This window comes from Hylobates moloch, unplaced genomic scaffold (assembly GCF_009828535.3).
Source record: "Hylobates moloch isolate HMO894 unplaced genomic scaffold, HMol_V3 SCAFFOLD_16, whole genome shotgun sequence".
Taxonomy (NCBI): domain Eukaryota; kingdom Metazoa; phylum Chordata; class Mammalia; order Primates; family Hylobatidae; genus Hylobates; species Hylobates moloch.
Window position 1 is genome coordinate 66,451,939 of NW_026652291.1, and position 20,509 is coordinate 66,472,447.

Sequence of the window (20,509 nt, forward strand, 5' to 3'; positions counted from 1 at the left end):
TGAAAATCCTAGTGTGAACTATGAATGAAAATAATTCAATGAGGTGGACACATATTTTGACAAGAATATTTTTTTATTATTGAAAAATACACAAAGGTGAAAGGTTGCTGAGCAGCTGATTTTCCATAGTACAACAGAGTATTATAAGAAAGAGGGAAATGTATCTGTTATATATGGCAGTTTACATTTCTAAGGCATTTAGGCTTAAGAGCACTAGGTCTTGCACAGCTAGGTGCGTTGTCTTGAGTTTAAATATACTGAGGCACACCAGGCAGGCAAAGGATTCAAAACTATACATTAAAACTTGTTCATGCATTTGTGTCTTAGGATTTTATTCCCTACCCTTCTCATTCATTTTTTTTTCCACATGAGTTTTGGAGTTGTTCATAGAACACTGGAAATAATCGACTCTTCAAGAGTTTGTTTACAATGACAACACCAATGGAACACACCAAACAGAACTACTTAACGGATTCGTTCTGTCTCTTACCAAAATGAAGCTCCAGTAAGAAAAACACTGATCTGCAAAGGCACAGTGGAGACAGGTTTAATGCATTAAATATAACATGAATCATTCACAATAACAAGTTTCGTGTTTCAGGGAACTTTTGTTAATACAACACAGTTGGTCACACAAAATACAAATGCTTCTGTTGATTTGTCTTGGCAACTCAGATACATCAACAGTGCTAACAGTTTAACAGCTTTGTTCTCATCTGACAGAAAATAATGGCAGTTCTGCAAGGCAAATGTTAAACCTGACCGTATGTATTTATTAGTTCCACAGTGTTTTGACAGATTATAGAAGATGGAACTCAGAGGATGCTGACACGCTCACCGAGGGCTTTCATTTCTGTTTCTTCAGTCTCAGGAGTGTCACCGTGGCTAGCACTTGGATTGATCAGGTGTGTGGGGTACTGCAGCCCCTGCTCGCCTGCGTACTGCTCCCACCTCAGGTCATCGCTTTCATGGGTGATGTAGCGCTCCCCGATTTTGCATTCCAGCTCTCGCAAATCTAACCAGGTCTGATAGTCCTGAAGAAGAAATTCCAAAATATTGCCATAGAGATCATTACAACTCAACATACTGTTTCATATGATGTCAGTTTCTGCAATCTATGAGTTACCCTCTTCCTTCCACTCTAACAGTGATGAATCTTTCATCACACATCCTCAAGTGACAGCATCGGCACGAAAGCCATCCTATTTGCCTAACCTTTGGAAATACATACTGTTTATATGATAGCAGGGATCAAAGAGGGGGCAATTAATGTTTGCAGTCAAGCAATCAGGACTGCCGGTATTCCTTTGAAATTTAATGCCTACAAATAATCTTTCAGTATTTCAGAGTATTAGTTTTCTAAACTTTAAATTCAATGTGAAAATAATAAAGCACATGCATATACTTTGTATTTGCCATGCATTTGTTCCATAAATAATAACCTAGCATTTAAAAATATAGCTTCTAAATGAGTACAGTGCATGACCAGATGGGCATCTATTTGTACACTTATCAGGATCATACATACAGATGCTTTTGAAATCTGGTCCTCTGAGGTCTGTTATGATCCTTGGTTTATTTACTTATTTTTGGTTTTGCCTTTTGGTTTTCGGCTGTGTGTGTGTGTGTATGCGTGTGTGTATCTCCTCTGTCAAATTATTCTGGTAGAGAAAAATGTTTAGAAACACTAAATTGTTATTAAATCCTACAAAGTTGCATGCATTTGAGCAAATAAATTGATATTAGAATAATCACACTTTAAAAATTATTGCAAAAGATTTCTAAATATCAAAATCCTACAAATATTTAGAAGCTCATTCAACTAAGAAAACTCAATGATTGTTGTTTACCTGTAGCCAAGGGTGGCTCAAGGTCTTATCCACACTGTAGCGCTTTCTCATTTTTACTTGCATCAAATTGTTGATAAGATCAATGGCTGAAAAAAATTATCAGTAAAAATAGATGACAAATCTGTAACATATGCATAATTCATTTATAGTTTATTTCACATCTGCTATTTCACACAGTTAAATGCAGCATAGTGACAAGGCACTAGAACCAAAATAAAAATCCTCTTAAGAATACTGAAACCTTGGCCTTCATTTTATTTTGGATACTAAAAAAAAAAAAAAAGAAGGTGGAAGTAATTATGGAAGAAGTATTAGAGTCTATTGTATGATATGAATTTCAATTGGTCTACTCTTTAGTATTTTTTTTAGTTTAGAAATTTTGTTTATATATACATCATTTAAATATGTCTTACAATATGGGCAGGATAAAACTAAATATCTAAGATAAAGCATTTACTAATTTTGTTATAAAACACGCTGAACGTTTGAATACACACAATGGTTCACACAGTATTGAATTAAATGACAGATATCTGAACATCATATTTGTATGGAAAAAATACATCATAACATGGGTCATATCTCACGATAAACTTGGAGCCTGAAAACCAACAGCCCAAGAAGAAAACACTTTAATTGCTTTCACTTTGCTTTTGCTTTCAAAAATAACCAATGTATTGGAATTATATCAGCCTTCATAGACTTTCTAAAGGAAGACAGGAAAGAAGTCTATTTAACAAGAAATGTCCTCTGAGGGGTTAGAACCACAGTCCCTCTGTCCTAGTAGTCTGCTTGTGACTGGGGAGTCTGTGAGTGTAATTTATGAAGAAAAAGTAATACTCATCGTTCTCTAGTCTGAAAATCATCCTAGTTACCCACAGTATCATGTGATGGAGTTCTCACTCTCCTTTTCTGGACATTATATTTTCAGTATATGTCATTAATAGTTCATTATCTATTAAAGTCATCTCGTCACACTTCTCATGCTTGAATTAACTTCCATGTTTCTTTTTTTGAATTTTAGCATTTTCTTCCCAAAGAGGGCTTAGTGAAATCTGCCAACCTAGTGGAAGCATTTATGTTTCAAAGAGTTAATTTTTGCCCTTAACCTACCCTAGGCATTATGTCTGACAGATGGCTCTTCCTACCAAAAATCTTAATCAAACAGGCAGCTGATAAACGAAAATGAAAATTAACTCCTCATCTTTCCCAATCACCAAGCCTTGAATAGGCAGCTTTGAATCCACTTTTTGGTGTGCATCAACGTGTATGGACCTGAAGATACAGACTGTCACATGAGACCAGAGGAACAAAGACTGCTTCCTTCAATCAGAATCCTTCCCAGTGTCAGGCAAAGAAAAGTGACTTCTACAGTCTTTTGGTAATTGAGAATCATATCTCTATGGTGCTAATATTCCAAGTATTTGCCTGCCCTGAAGGGCCGTAGTCAAATATCAAACATTTATTTGGAGAAATGAAATGCAACAACACACATTTAGATGTTGCCTATGCCTATACACTTTTGCCTTACCTAGGATACCTGAGGAAATACAGTACTCAGTACATTTTCATATTCCAAGCATGTGTTCTCAGAGAGCTTTTAAAAGTATAGTTCTCTCTGTGAACTGCGCATAGGGCATGTGCTTTAAAATATCCATTCACATGATTTACTCACTGGTCAGTAAAGTGCACCTTCCATTCTTGCTGCTGTGAAGCCACACGGCAAAAATGGAGGACAAGGAGTGAAGGGAGAGCTTATGTGCTATTGCAAGCATGCTGCAGCATTACGCTGCCCCAGACACCGCAGGGAATAAATTCATGTCATTAATTCACTCATTCTGTTTTGAATTCTATAATTAGAAAGGCAGGAGTACAGTAACTCAACAAAAGGTCTGGTTTGTGCCCAAATGGGCCCCAGCAGTGAACCACACTGCATAAAGGGGAGGGAAGTACTATCAGAGGGGACACTGGAAGTGTCTGAAGGGAATGGAATAAGTGAAAATGAAAAAATTGTTCTGCTGAATGAAGCATACAATCATTAGTCTGACTACACCACAGTACCCAACCCAAGTGACCTGAATAAGCACAACAAGGCAATGACAAGAACCTCCAAGAGAAAATGGTTAAGGATATAAGGAGAGAATTAGAGGAGATTCGTGTATGTATAAATAAATGTGTGTGTGTGTATATACATATATTTTGTGGCTTTTGGAAGCACACAACAGAAATAATGAACTATTAAATGTTAGCACCTGTAGCTAAATGTTGGGACCACGGTATTAGTGAGAAAATAGGTCCGTCATTTGTAGTTGAGAATTCTTTTCTGCTTGTTACTTTTCTGGAACTCTTAAAACATCCTTTTTATTTATCAAGTTGTATACAATCCAGGATTAACTATACCATCCAAAATGCGTTTTACTAAACATTTTTGAACACAGTCTAGAGGCCTTTTTCCTTCCAATATTCTCTTTACTGTCCATGTCTACATTGCTGCAATATTCATGTAATAAAATTGTCTCACATGTATTATGTATGTATAAATCATTCATTTATCTGTTCATTCACCAAATCTTCCTTAATTCCTGTTGGCAATTACTTAGGAAACAAACAGTTACTGATCAAGCCCTGACCCTGAAGAAGCTCACAGTCTAGTTGCAAAGGCACATGCATGCCCCTCCCCAGACCACAGACACTATCATGACACAACACACCATTTTGAATCTTTGACCTTTAATTCATATCCTACTCAAAGCAAAAAAAAAAAAAAAAAAAAGTGTTTTCTTTTTATAACTTACTGTCATTAGTCCTATTTATGTTTTAGATGCAATGGAGAACTTTATTCTATATGACAGTTCTTTACGTCTTTGGAGACAGTGATTCATTCTCCTTAATCTCACCTCTATAGTTCCTTCAGATCTTTCAGCATCCTGTACACCTCGATTTTAATATTCACTAGCTTTACTCAATGTCCCTGTTAAAATTCAGTGATCATCACTGACCAATTTTCTTCATTAACTGCCAATTTGATTTATACACAAATATATTATTCATATAGCCTAGGATTGAGGGGTTTTCATTCTTTTTAAAAAAATTACATTCATATTCTTATTTAGTCCTTATAACAACCCCCTGAAAGTAGTTATTATTTTAATCTCCGTTTTAATAAAAGGAAAACCTGAAGCTTCAAAAGGCCATGTGACTTGGTCAAAGTCAGACAGCTCCTAGGCAACACAGCTGAATTTGAAACCCAGGGGGACTAGAATTCAAAGCCTGTGCTCTTAAACACTATGGCAGACTGCGGCCATATTATGCCGTTAACTCATCATTATAAGTGGATAATAATCTCAGAAATTAACTATTTTTTTCATTTTTACAGTCATGATAATTAAATTCTTAGTTAGTTTCCACCACACTTTTATGTGCTTGAATGCAAGGATGTGTGTATATGTGTATGTGCATCTCTGTGATCACAGCTCTGAATGTGGTATGACACCCTCGTATCGTTAATTCTCCTAGCTTACTGTCACGTCCACACCGAATAAGCCCATCTGCCATGTATTAATACAATTATTAGAACTTTTTCAGGATAAGACTTAAACATAGGGCTTTCTGACTCTATCGCAAAACACATTACCAATTGCCAGGCCTATTAATTATTCTTTGAGCAAGTCTTAAAAGCAGGCAATGCTTCCTCCTAGAAGTATTCCTGTGTAGCTCATATTTACCATCTTCTCCAAAGGCTATTTTAGGCTATTTATTTTTCAAATGCTTTATCATTGAGACACATCGGTTCTTGGTAAGACTCATTCTACCAATCTGGTAATCCTACTTAAAAAAAGTGCAGTTATTCTGGAATAATACATTTTAAGTAAATTAACACTGACAAATACTGACTTTCAGTCATTTTCTTCTCAGGGCTAATATTTGTTTTCTAAATATTTGCAAATCATCTATTTAATCATTCATTCATTCTAGAATTTTGTCAAGGATAAATACTAAGCTTCTTGTTGAATAATTTCAGAATCCATTCTTTCCCCCTTTTAGAAATTCTACTTGTCTTAAATACCTTGGTGTCTCTCTCATTTTATCTATGATTTATTAAAAATTACCACAGCTCTAACAGCACATCTGTTAGTTTCTTCAATATGCAGTGTGTCCAGCTCTGAACATTTACCCATCTCATAGCTGCTATTGAGTGCACTTTTGTGACACTTCCATTTCCCATAGGTGCCAGCTCCCAGCAGAGACTGCCATGTGTAATTTATCAAGGATAAAGACACTAAGACAAGAGAAAGGGGAAGCCAGTTGTAAAGGAACAGTCAGTCAGTCTAGTAAAGCTGGAGAAGTCACAGCAGTCCCAGAAGAGAGCCAACAATGAGGGAAAAAAAGCCCAATTGGGGTCTGCAGTCCAGTTCCAAAACTAAAATCAAAATTCAGAATTTAGATCTAGAGTGAATGTGGCAGGACATGCCTTTGGAACTGCAGGAGACTGGTGGAGAGGGACAATGGGGGAGACAGATACAAAATTGGGCCATTCTATCAATTCCTCTCAAAAACAAAGTAAAGGAGAAAGGGAACATGGTCTGGCTGTGGGAGGGAGGGAAGTAAGGATTGGAGCAGAATGAAATGTCATAATCTGGCACAGCTGCAGATGACCATGCTGGTGCCAAGTGGGGAAGGGTAGAGGAATGCCAAAACTCCAGTTTACCTGCAGCTCCACAAGGAGCTGGGTCCCTCAGGAATCTGGAGCCCTGTGCAAAAGAGATACTTCGGGAAGAATGCCTCAGAAATTCTTGGTACCCTGTACCTCCTTCTATAAAAACAGCAAAAGGACTATATCCAAATACCTAGGTTTCTTGGGGTAAAATATATTGGAACATAGTGCGGTCTTTCAGTGGTTTCAGGCAATAAACAGATGCCGTTTAAATAGCAGAGATGGAACAAGGGCCAAAGCAGTAGGGGAAATGAGAATCTTTTATTCTCTTGGGTTCCCTGTACCCTCTTCCCCTGCTATTTTCTCAGTTTGAGTACCCCCATCTCCCACTACTTTGTTCCTGAAGGGCACAGGAGTAAAATAGGCAGTGGCTAGTTCCTCCTTCTTTTTGCAGTAAACATGACACCAACCTTTTCGAAAAGTGGTATGATTATTTTCTGATTATACCTGCTCATTTATTCTGGGGGGTGAGTCTTTCTAACATTATTCTGAGAATTTTATTATCTTTATTCATGCTTAAGCTTAATCCTCTCCTTCCATCTTTTTAATACCTTGTCTTAAATCTAAAGTTTCTTAAATAGCCACATCCGGGCATGTGGGAAGTCTTATTTTTCTCTTCTTATGGAAAAATTTTAAACAATTGTATGGTGTACATTTCCATTTTTAAATTTTCTTCTCATGAGCAGAGTTTTGTGCTTTATAAAATGTCTCTAGCCATGGATTCACAATAATGTTCCCTACAAATTATAAAAAAATTATTTTTTGAAATCTAATGTTTCTTCTTTGCTACAATAAATTTTTGGCTAACACAGTTACTCTCCTTCTAACTTCCTGTACAGCATTTTTTTCTCCTTGCCCTATCAGTTTAGAGACAAAAAAAAGTCAGGAAAGCAAAGAGAAAATTTTATCAAACATTCTCTTTTAGCAGAATGGGACTTTCAGCAGCTATTAGGATAGCTGAAGTTCTGTGTAGCCTATTTGCTAGGTGCACAAGGATACCTGAACAAAGACAAAATTAAATGGTATATGCAGGTGCAGAGGGCTTTATGTTTTAATATGAAAAGAAGCATTCCATCAGAATGCGATATAGATTCCATTTTTCTAACAATAACAACAAAATACAGAATTATATTTGAAGTTGCACAAACTATATTGCAGTCATTCTCCATTTTAAAGCAAATACCAAGTGTGTAGATACAACAGGTTCTTTGTATGCAGAAGGTAGATTTGCAGGTGTCATTGTTGTGGCTAAACTGAAAGGCATCCGAAGCTTAAAGAAAACTCTAAGAAACGACTGTAACTGGACATATTTAAATTCTTAATAGGTTTCCCAAGTCACACCTTTCAATCATGTTCCATTTCCCATTTTATTTCCTTTTATTATTTCAATACATGCCTATCTCCCCACACTCTCATTATTAGATTTTAGCTCCTTTAAGGTCACACAGATTGGGTATTCATTTTTTTGCACATAAGTTTTATAAATAAAGTAAAATATATTTAAACTATAATGCATTAGAAAAATGCTTGCTAAGTAGCATTTGGTAGACTGAATACATTAAATAGAAATTTAAATCGCCATTTTCTTAGCTCTAAGTTTCAATACCCATATTGTATGCATATGGTTTGTGTATTTTGGCTAAAAATATTTCTGGATGGTAGGGCATCACAACTCTACAAAATATAACAGATCATAAGATCAGTGACTTCTTTTAGAAAATCAGTATGATGCTGAGAGTAACTGCTATGCAGATTATGTTTATTTTACAATGTGTATTTTTCAGGCGGGAACTCACCTGTGAAACCTCAAGGCTGATCTCTTTTGTCAAGACACAGTACATTCCCTGCCACCACCACCCCCCCGCCCCCGACTTCTCTCCGCCCCAAATTATTCAGGTATCTTTTCAAAATAGAAGCCAGATGAGAACAATCATTCTGGTGATAGAGCCATTGCCAATCAACCTTCAAGCTCCTTGCCTTTAGGCAAGTGTTTTCTCTTTTTTTCCCTTTCAATTCTGCCTCACCACCTGTCACAGTGTAGTGCTTAGTACTTCTCTCCCTTCGGCTTGCTTCATGCTGATGGGAAGTTGTGTGTTTATTTTAAAAATCGTTTTGCAACCCTTCGCATTCCAGCTCTCAACCCAGCATGCTGTTGCTCAGCAACACTAACTGGGACGCTCCTCTCAGGGACTGAAACCAGAGGCTGCGGGCTGCAAACAAGGCCACTGGAAATCATCGTCTCACTCGCTCCGGAGTCAATTACTGGAATCCAATGAAGTGCAAGACCTTTAGAGACTGGAGTCAGCATCTTTCCTTTTTCAGTTCTTTCCTCTGTAGAAAGTTCTTCTATCAATGGTTACTCCTTTGCTCTTCATCCAATTTCATTTCCTCCTGAAAACTGGGGATATGGTCTTGGAAATCATAAATTGTTTAAACACACCCACACGGCAGCCTCCAAACTGAAGCCCAATTGATTCAAAATTTAAAGAAGAAATCAAAATATATTTATACTATTCTGATCATGTTCATATTGGACTTTGTTTCATTTCAATGAACCAGGCATATGGTTTGTGTATTTTGGCTAAAAATATTTCTGGATGGTAGAGCATCACAACCTTACAAAATATAAGAGATCATAAGATCAGTGACTTCTTTTAGAAAATCAGAATGACGCTGAGAGTAACTGCCATGCAGATTATGTTTATTTTACAATGTTCATTTTAATGGATTGCACACTAAAATCCTTTGGGAAGTTTTATTTTTAAATATTGATACTCAAACCAAAGGTCAAGTGAAAATCCTTAGGAGAGGATATTGGTATTTGTATCAATATTTGCGGAAGTGCAAGTGTGTGCAGCTAGAGTTGAGCATGACTGTGCTAAGTAGTGCTTCTCTGACTTTTACATACATATGAAAAATAGTTAAGAGATCTTAAACTGAAGATTCTGATTTGGTAGTTCTGAGGTGGGGCCTGAGAGTCTGTATTTTAATGGTTGCTAGGCAATCCAATATTGCTGGACTTTAGACCACATTTTGAGTAGCAAGGAGCTAGAGGTATGAGAACATTGATAGTGGTTAAAAACTGGCTTAATATTGCCCAAAGGGTCCTTGAATAGACGGACATAAATATACAGAAAGGTATCTAATCATAGAGGTATCTGTCCTCAGCTCCATCTTGTTCAGTATCTGGAATGCAGAGATAGAAGGGTTTAAGGATAATTTCTGCTCAGAAGTTGCCAACAGGAAGAGCAAACAAATTGGATTACACAAATAATTTCCCAAATAACTACAGACTGGAGCAATGGGCCATGCTGGTAAAATAACTTAAAGGAGACAACTGAAACTATGTCCTCTAGGTCCTTCTCTCTCAACCTCCTCAAAAGGACTAAGTACAGAATTGGAAAATCTGGCTTATCAAGAATATATGTAAGAATGAAATCTGGGTTTTAAATCCACAGTAAACTCAGTATGATCCTATTTCTTATCCCCAAATCAAATATTATTTTATGTTGTGCTAACAGAAATGTGTACTTAGTAATGAAGGAAAGGGAAGTAGTAGTTTCACTTTACTCTCTTTTTTTTTTTTTTGAGATGGAGTTTTGCTCTTGTTGCCCAGGCTGGAGTGCAATGGCGTGATCTTGGCTCACCACAATCTCTGCCTCCAGGGTTCAAGCAATTCTCCTGCCTCAGCCTCCTGAGTAGCTGGGATTACAGGCACCACACCTGGTATTTTTAGTAGAGATGGGGTTTCTCCATGTTGGTCAGGCTAGTCTCAAACTCCCGACCTCAGGCGATCTGCCTGCCCCGGCCTCCCAAAGTGCTGGGATTACAGGCCACCATGCCCAGCCCACTTTACTGTTAATTAGACTCATTGACCCTTAAGTCAGATCAGTCCTGAGGGTTGACTATACGAGAACGTAGATAAAGCAGAGAGTGCTTGTGCCACAGTGAACAGGAGGGTGAAGAAAAAACTGACTTGTGCAGGAGAAGAGAAGGCTGGGGGAGACATGATGACTGCTTTCAAACCTCTGAGATGAGTCTTTATTTGGAAAAGGATTGGGTTTGTTCTATCAGTGTGTATAAATACATGAACATTTTTGTTCATTGTTTTGGGGTCAGATTAAAAAGAAACTGGGCTGCTCATGAAATTGTGTATTTTCCATCACTAGAACAATTTAATAATATTCTAGATAATTACTCAGTGGATTGGCATTTGGGAGCAGTACAGGGGTTAGATAAGATTTTTAACATCCTGTATTTTGAAGTATTATTCTTTGTTGTTATGGAAGAAAGCAAACTTACAGAACATTTAACTTTTGTTGATCCTCTATTAAGACATCTTCACACATACTCAGGTGTTATATATTTCAACTAAACTATGATGTACATTCAGAAGTGAAACTTTAACTTTGTAACTGAAATATACAGGAAATATTTCTATTTTGAATGGCAAATAAACAGCCAATTTTGAGCATTTACAATGCCAATGTGCTTGCTAAAATCTCTGAGCAGTTTCTCTCTGTAAATATCATTTGTTAGAGAAAAATCTCATGAACTGTATTTTACTTGCTATCAAAATAAGTGATTCTTTTCCTAATGGGACATGCTTTGCAGATATTACCTTATTTGGATTTTGAAATATGTATACATAGGTACATATGTAAAAAAATCACTCTACTGGTAGATATTTTTCAAGTCATTTTATGTCTTTGGCTTATAATTGGAAAGTTTCTTCTTACTGTATAAAATTAATATTCTTTTATTAAAATTAAACATAATTAATTACCAAATCTTAAGTTGAGATTGTTTAGAATGTTAAACCCCAGTGGAGGTTCTGACCACCATAATTCACTTTATCTTATCCATTCTGATTAAATTTCCTGGCACCCAGTCAGCATTTTTAAGCAGTTCACTGGCTAGTCTCCTCGCCTCTCCTCCACGCCGTTATGTCTGACAGTGTGTTAATATGTTGACAAATCAATCTATTCATTAATATTCAGCAGGCTTGCTGGATCTGCAAGGCTCATAAACTGTTACAAACACAGTTTAATTATTAAAATGACAATTGTCTTTCTTTTGTTTCTCGTACCATTGGATTTCTGGGTCTCATCTACCCGAGGCTTATTTTCAATGGGGTTATTTTTTTGTTTTGAACAATATGTTGTGAAAGAGGGACCTACAGCTGGTTCCTTTTCATGGTAAAGTGCTACTTCCAACTTAAGTGTTTAGCGTTCTGGAACACTGTTGGATTTTGAAAACATACCATGTGGTAATGGTGCTAGGCTTTTATTTAGCTTTGCTTTGTGTTTGTACTGGCTATATTTTTCAATCTCCAATTTCTGGAGAAAAAACACACTTGTGACCAATTTAATTTGAATTTACCAAGTTGAATGGCAAAAATATCTTAAAAATTTAGATGCCTTGATAAATGTAGTGGTATATTATGATAGCCATTCTATGCCTTGAGATACCGTGTATTCTATATTGTATAGTTGAGGATTGAGACCGATTGGAAGAATAAATTATAGCTGTGCTTATCAGAAAAAAGAAGCATAAATACTACCGTGGAGGTTGCCAGAGCACACAAGTGGAAGAAACTTGTGTCACTGGTTGCATCACCATAATCTGATAATTTTGCCTTTAGTGCATTAGTGCATTGGAGGCACTAAAGGCAAAATAATCAGATTGTGATGCACTAAAGGCATTTCCTATGCCTTTGCATTATTCCTAAAGTGTGTGTGTGTGTGTGTGTGTGTGTGTGTGTGTGTGTGTGTGTGTCACCAAATGTCAAGGCTTCCCGTCTGGTCTCAATTCCTGAGAATATCAACTAACCATGTGACTCTGAAGCTGAGCAGAAACAACTCAGCAGGTGACTTGGGAATAGGTGCTTCTTCAGACTTCACCTGCGAACACAGAAAATGATCTTTTGTCTGCAGGGGTCAGGGGCTCATTGTGAGACAATTTCCGAGGCTGCGTCTGTGTTGATTACTGCCTGTTTGCCTCTCTAATGGCATATAAAGGAATATCAAAACTCAGAAGGAAAAAAATAGCAACTTCTCTGGGAATCTTCATGGCCCATTACTAACCTTCCTTAAATTTACTGTGTGTCTCTAATTGAACACATCAGTTCAATTTGATAATGGAAATGTACTATGACTCTAACAAATGCTTTCCAATCCATCGCTACAGGTCTGTCATCATTTTCCTAGTGAAACGACTTGCACTGAAGCAAATTATATCTCACTTCACCAACTACACAATTCATATCGCTTGGTTATCTGTCATTTCTTTTCCTCTAAGAATAAACTCTGTGGAAAACAACAGCTATATAATCAAGTCAGCTGTAGAGAAGAATCATTTACGATATGTGTTATAATTCTGAGCAAATAAAGGAATGTAGGAAGAGAGAATTCATTTGACCTTCACACTTGACTATTCTCTTTGTGTGGACATGATAGTTTAGTGACTTAAGATTGCATCTTTCTTCAACTGCTCAGTCACATTGCAGCAATTACAGAAAAAGAACTGTAATCCACAGCTCCTGAGTGAATATTTACATACAAATATTATATATTATTTCAAATTTTAGACACTTTTTAGACCATGCATGGAAGAATTATAGTTCTACGAAAGGTTGTACTCTATTTACTCCATTTATCTTTCACGCCATGCCCTTTTATTTTTATTAGTTTTTTTATGAAAGTTATTGCATGCACCTGATAAAAGATCTAAATCAGCAAGACATGTACAAAAGCAAAAAAAAAAAAAAAAAGCCTCTTATATTTCATTATTAGACCTGCTTTCCGGAGACTACCTATTTTAAATATTTAAAATTTTTCTTCTAGTTATTTCCATATCTCTAAATAATAAATGCAGTATCTTCCATACTTGTTTCATTGACCCTAAACTAGTGCTGCTCAAAGTGATCTATGAATCAGTCCTGGTCTGAATTGTTTATAATCAGTCAATGATGAGATAAGTATATAAAGTGAGACTAAGTCTTTGGAAATTTTTATAGCTACTTAACATTGCTGTCACATTTTAAATACATTTTACAAAGTACTGGTCCATATGTTTAGAAATTGAAATAAGATAAAACTGGTCTTTATCACAGATAGTTTGAGAAGAACCACTTTGAAAAAGTGTGATTTCTTTCCATCACAGATGAATAATTTCATTCCAGTTTTCTCTATCTTATTGTTTTCCTCCTTCTCCCAATTAATCAAGATAGGTTAAATTATAGTACTGGCCACCTTTGTAATTTAGAATAGTGCCTGGCACACAGTATGGAGGATATTAGATAATCTACATGACATTTATTAAAAACTTCAAGCTTTGATGGTTAAATTTATGTTAAATGATACACATAACACACATAACACCACTCATTCACTCTGGCAGAATCCCATTATGAACTCGGTGGATGTGAGAGCTTTTACGGCTCTCTTCACTTCTTTGTTCTCCTTATTCCTGGTGTTGTAGAAGTTTCATTATTCATATTCTTTTGCATAATTATAGTTAACTCAGACATGCTTGGTTTACAGGTCATATAAAGCTTAAAATTAATTAGCAATATGTGGAATAATTTATAAATATTAACTGATAAATTCTAGGTTATAACCCATATCTCCTATAGCCTGTAACCCCAAATCTTTAAACCTATACCCAAAGGAGAATTTAAGTGTTAAAGAGATTCTCTTTTCCTACATTCCTTTATTTCATTTATTTATTTATTTTTTGAGACAGAGTCTGGCTCTGTCACCCAGGCTGGAGTGCAGAGGCACTTGCACCCTCTGCCTCCTGGGTTCAAGCAATGCTCCTGCCTCAGCCTATCGAGTAGCTGGGACTAGAGGTGCATGCCACTACGCCTGGCTAATTTCTGTTACTTTCAGTGGAGACAGGGTTTCATGTTGGCCAGGCTGGTCTTGAACTCCTGACCTCAGGTGATCCGCCCGCCTTGGCCTCCCAAAGCGCTGGGATTACAGGCATGAGCCACTGCGCCTGGCCCCTACATTCCTTTAATTGCTAAAAATCATGACACATAAGTTAGTTGTATCTTTATTATACACAACTTTGTTATACAATTTTTGTATTTCCCTGGAGTTTATAGTTGTTTCTTCTTTATTCCTGAAAAAAGATACTTGTGCTTCTTTTTTTATTCTCACTATTTTCATGGCAATCTGTAACATGAACCAGTTACATGTCCTGATATTGTATATCTGATAAAGATGATAAAGATACAAAAATATTTTAGAAATGACAGAAATTTATAAATGATTTTATAAATTTTATAATGTATCTACCTTTGAATATCAGAAACTGAATTCAAAATTGTTTCAGAGCTCTATTAGCTGTAAGTTATTTCTGGGGATCTGGGCTCCAGAGCAGCGGTTTTGAAAGGGTAGTCCATGGACCACGGACTTCTTATGCTGTCAGTGCAGAACAGCAGTTTAAGGGGGTAGGGCCTGGGAACTTCCATTTTTAACTAGCTCCTCTAATTAACTGCTGGCATGCTAGAGTTAAAAAATGCCTGCTATAGATCTATAGCTAGGACATGACACCTTGTTTAAAATAAGCCATTATCAAAGAGGCTCTTTGGCAAAATTACTAGAAATCTCCTGCCTTACAAATATTCTTGTTTTGAGTAATAGCTAGTTTTTACATTTTCCATTTTTAAGCTCCACACCCCTGCGACCTACTTCTTAACTCACAGACTGAGTCTTGCTTGCAATTTTCTGGGGTTTTTAGCACTGTCTGGGATTCACCCTTATGACATACCAGACACTAGAAACATGAGGGATATCTTGATCTATTTCTTGTTCTTGTTTCTAAAAATACAATGAAAGGAGGGCCATACTGGTAAATGATAAGGTGCAATTTTCCTTAGTCGTACCTGGTCATCTAAAATTATGTTTAAGCGATAATGAGCTGCCCTTCCATAGATAAAGTAAATTTAAAGTGAATATTTAAAAATAGGTACACAAGTTCTTTCAAGGAACTGAGAAGGGTAACGGAATGAATGTGTTGACCTTTAAGCCTAACCCGGTATGAGATAAAGTTGGAGATGACAGCAAGACCATGTCTAATTACTGATGGGTAGCGAGGGATATACTGGAGGATAACAAATGACCACTGACACAGCCATAATGATGAAGTGAAATATGGTAGAACATACAACACTGCCTTATGATAGACTGAAATGTTCCCACACTCTTTCCCCATGATGAGCTAGACTCTCCTTTTGTGCAACTGTTTGTAAATATATAATTCATGCTGGAATGTTTCATTTGTAGGCATGCATTTTTATATGGTTATGTATGCATAACTATATATATCATGTAAGTATTTTGTTACATATCATTTATAATGTATTTTATAATAATTTATATTACTTAACTATTGTAAGTTATACATAAATGCATTCAGTTATGTATCTTTATACACAATTATAGTTTTATATATATGAACGCTTACATTTATAAAAAACTAAATACATACATACAGACAGAAGAAAAGACTGTAATGTGACTGGGAAATGGAAAATGATCAATATTTAAACTAATATAGACATGCCAATCACTGTGCTAAGCAGTTTCCAGAACAATCTCATTTAATACTTACAATAACCCAGTAAGGTAGGAATTAGCATCACCATATCAGAAAAGAAAACTGAGACCTAAGAGAACAAGTAATGTGGATGAGATCACCAAGATACTAAATGGTACAGCTTGCAACTCAGTTCTTGATCACAGTGTGATCCTGTTTCCTAGTACTTTTAGAAATTATTAAAATTTGTGTTACTACTCTAGCTCTATGCCTGTGAAAGCATTTTAAAAATTTAATGTGACAGCATGGCTAAATCCATTAGTAAGATAATCAAGAGGCTGTCAATATCCTGGATAAGAGCATCTGCCTTGGAGCCAGCGGACAGGATTTGTACCCTGGCCCCACCTAGACAAGCTACTTAACCATCTATGCCTGCATTACCTAATCTTCAAAATGGAAACAATAATAAAACAATCCTTTGAGTAAATACTCAAAGGCTGGGGTGATTAAACGAATTCACATGTGAGTGTTTAGAATAGTGCCTGGCTACAGGGCAAATGCTGTAAAAGTGTGAGCTATTCATATTTTTTCATATTTTTTCTTTCAACATTTAATTAATTTTACTATCTCCATTTTACTGGAAACACCATTTGCTAAGTTTTCTTCAAATTTTCTCTCATTTTTCAAATCATACCTATTTTGCACACAAAACATCTATTTTTATAAGGACATCTGTTAATGCTTTTGCGATTGTTTTTAGCCTAGCATCTTTTCCCTGCGGGAACTTCCTTCTTTCACCTGGAGGTTGTCATCATCATCCATATGGCCAATCAGAGCCAGGCTCCTGGGGCTGCCGAATGATTGTTCCCTGGGTATTAAGGGAGTTAACCATAGCCAATCAGTTCCCCTTCCAGAGACCCTACAGCTATGGAGAGATGATCCCTCTTCCATTCTGATTCATGGACACTAACTAAGTAGCACATAAGCTTGGAGCTGATAGCGTATCATTGCTTTAAGAAGTCATCTTAAAGTAAAGCAGAGCTGAGAGATGGCAAAACAATAACACTTGAGCTTTAAGATCTAGCTGAATCAGAGGTTTACCTTTTGGACTTCCCAGTTGTGTGAGCCAATAAAGTATCTTATTTGCCTAAGTTAGAGATAGGTTTCTGTTATTTAAACATAAGAGTCCTGTTAATTCATTCATAAAGTATTAGCAGGCATATATCCAGAATGCCAGTACTCAGCTTATTAAATCTTAGCAGGAATAATTAATGAGTAAAATATTTCTATAGGTTCCTAAATATCAAACCATAAGAAATAAGCACCCTTTTGGTATACAACAATGTATAGTGTAAAGAATGGAGACAAATTATAAATGATTTCCAGTCTAAGCCCTTGATTTCAAGGTCATGAAACCTCTTTGGTTTCGGTCTAATGCAGAGACTAAAGCAAATCACTTATCAGAAGACTGTTGTGAGGATCAAGCAGTGCAATGACTACTCAAGCACCCCAATATATAGGTATTATATTGTATCAAGTCAACATCTACACTAACAGAAAAAATACATAATAAAGAAATTTGTAATTCTGACACATCTATGCATGTTACTAAGATCTTACCTTATCACATTTTCATTTGCTTTTTCATGCCAGGAAAAAAAATACATTACAACTAGCAATATGTCCAAAGAACACTGCACATCGTTTCTAAAATGATACGATCAATCTTTGGTTAGCAGCCAGGGCAAGTGCTTGGTGTTCTGCTGTCCTTCTGATGCAAATTCTTGGTTCACCCCACGCCTGCCTTTATAGATGCCTTTCATACCCTTTATCTCATTCAATCTTTGTTAAAACCTCATTATGTAGGTGGGGATCATTTCCCATTTTACAGATGAGGAACTGAAGCCAAAAGAAGGTAAGTGATGACTACTCAGAATGGCAGATAGGACTCTCTATCTCAAACTACTCGACTGTTGACATTTTATCTTTGTCAAAATCATGGAGGTGCTTGGGTTTTCATTTCCCTGGATCTGGATTCTTAGTGTTTCTGGTGTGGTTTAAAGTATCCTGAGACTAAAAATTGATCTAATATCAGTTGTGACCACCCTGTACCAGATATGATTAATAGTTTTGCTGGTGTGTTTGTCAGGTCCTACAAGCTTAAAATTAAAACTATTTGGTCTCAACTCCATTGTAACTCATAATGATGGAATTATTTTTTCTCAATAAGATAATGGGATAGAACCTGGGCCAGTAACTACTTTTGTGACACCTTAACTGATATTATGATGTAATTTAACTAATTTTTTCTCCATATTCAAGCATGAATTCTGTTCATACATCAGCAGCTAGATAACTTTTTTTGCCATCCAGAGCTTTAGTTCACAAACAGTATAATGCCTGTGCCTCTAAGGCAAGAGTGAGCCATAAGGAGGTACTGAGTCATTTGGAAAAGTGAGGGTTCTATCACCCATCTGAGCTGGTCTCCATATCACTTCATCTGAGTGGTAGGAAATTTTTAGTGCTTAGACATTTCTATAGCCAAGTAAAATGTGTACTTCCTAGTCAAATATAAATGCCTTTTGAATTATCCTGTATAATTCCCTTTTGCTAAAATGCTATGTCTCTTTCTTTCCATTCTTCACTAAGAATGGCCTAAATTCTATCTCCTCTGAAAGTGGAGTCCTAACTGGTAAAGTCCAAAGTGATTCTCCTTCCCCTGAACTTGGAGGCCCTGATTTTCCACCTAGGTAACAATTCAAGGAAATATATTATCATTTTATCCAACATCACATAACTCATCTCCCCAACTAACATTCAAGTTCTTTGAAGCACATCTGATATTCTGTCCTCTACTTTTGTATTACCTACCGCGTACGTATATTGTGATTTCCCAACAAGTGTTTCCTGAGCCTTTGATATCTAGTCCTCCAGTGTCTATTACTACTGATAATTAAAAGTTCATAATTTATAACTATTCATTTCTGGCATGAATAGGTTTTGTCTTAATAGGCTATAGCTACATAGCAAGTCAAATTTTCACGAAAGAAGAGACAGGGGCATGATTTGTTCCACTACTCCAAGAAAAAGGGTTTAAAGACATGAAGGTTATTTCCCCACACCCAAATTCCTGTGTAACAGGAAAGTGTCTGATTGGCTTCAGTGGTATTTCGGATTTGCATTCTGATAACAGGATCGAGTTATTTTACTGGATTTCTAGATGAGCAATATCAAGCATAATGGTTAGCTCTATTTAGATGTAATGTTTCCTAACAAGGGTACTGGTCACAAGGTTATTTGATAATTCTCTCTGTCTCCTGGGAAAGAAACATAATTACACTTTACTTTTCATCTTTGTTGAATTATGAAACATATTTAATTATTCCTTTGGCACACATGATAGCTCTTTTGTAGGCCACAGGTTCCTTTAAGATATATCCATCTACCTATGATTTACAACTAATTAGAGGATGTTAAAGGTTGTTGCTAATGGTAACTTAAAGCTCTGATAATGGATAGCTCTTGGCATTTAATACCAATAGCAGTCTAATAACTTAATTTCTCTTAAGCAGTTTGTGCATTCTTTTCTCATTTCTATACCAACATATGCAGTAACAGGCATCACATAAGAGATGTTTACAAATGTACTAGCCTTTTTACATGGTGAACGCCCGAACAAACAGAATGAACCTAGAACTGGATATTGCCTGTAAACTAGAAAAGACACAGGGCTAGTACTGAAAGGAAGTATGTTCAGACTACCTGGGTGTGAATTGTGCCCCTGCTACTTAATAGCTTTGTATTTTGACCAGTGGTGTCACTTTTTTTTTTTTTTTTTTTTTTTTTAGATGGAGTCTCACTCTGTTGCCCAGCCTGGAGAGCAGTGGTGCGATCTTGGCTCATTGCAACCTGCCCCTCCCAGGTTCAAGGGATTCTCCTGCCTCAGCCTCCTGAGTAGCTGGGACTACAGGTGCATGCCACCACACTCGGCTAATTTTTGTGTTTTTTAGTAGAGATGGGGTTTCACCATACTGGCCAAGCTGGTCTCGAACCTCTGACCTCGTGATCCACACTTGAAATATGGCCATCATAGTAACACCTATCTTATGGAATTTTTATGAGAATTAGATACACTCCAATGAATGTTAATGGAGGAACTCCTTTCCAAAGTACTGAATGAGTCACTTTCTCTGCCCTGTCAGCCCCTGCAATTTCTTTTAAACAATCTTTTTTCCTTTAAGAGGAAGGAAATATTTATTAAGAATATAACTCTAAACAATGCAACATTGTCAAGGCAATCTATTCTAAAGAAATCATCAGAGAGATATATAGGAATGATACATCAGGATGTTCTAACACTAAACATAGAGAAACAATCTAAAAATTACAGGGGAATGGC

At 36.4% G+C, this 20,509-nt stretch overlaps 1 protein-coding gene across 2 annotated transcripts in view; it reads right to left on the reverse strand.

Moving 5' to 3' along the window:
• Positions 1–531: 531 nt before the first annotated feature.
• The window catches only part of PRKD1 (protein kinase D1), a 348,017-nt gene continuing 328,039 nt past the window's right edge, over positions 532–20,509 (reverse strand). For both annotated transcript variants that reach the window (XM_032180176.2, XM_058429789.1), the window contains 2 exons: positions 1,851–1,936; positions 532–1,034 (listed from right to left, as the gene is read on the reverse strand). In XM_032180176.2, the coding sequence (XP_032036067.1) occupies positions 816–1,034; positions 1,851–1,936 (305 nt within the window). In that variant the 3' untranslated portion in view covers positions 532–815. The remainder of the gene's footprint in view (positions 1,035–1,850; positions 1,937–20,509) is intronic.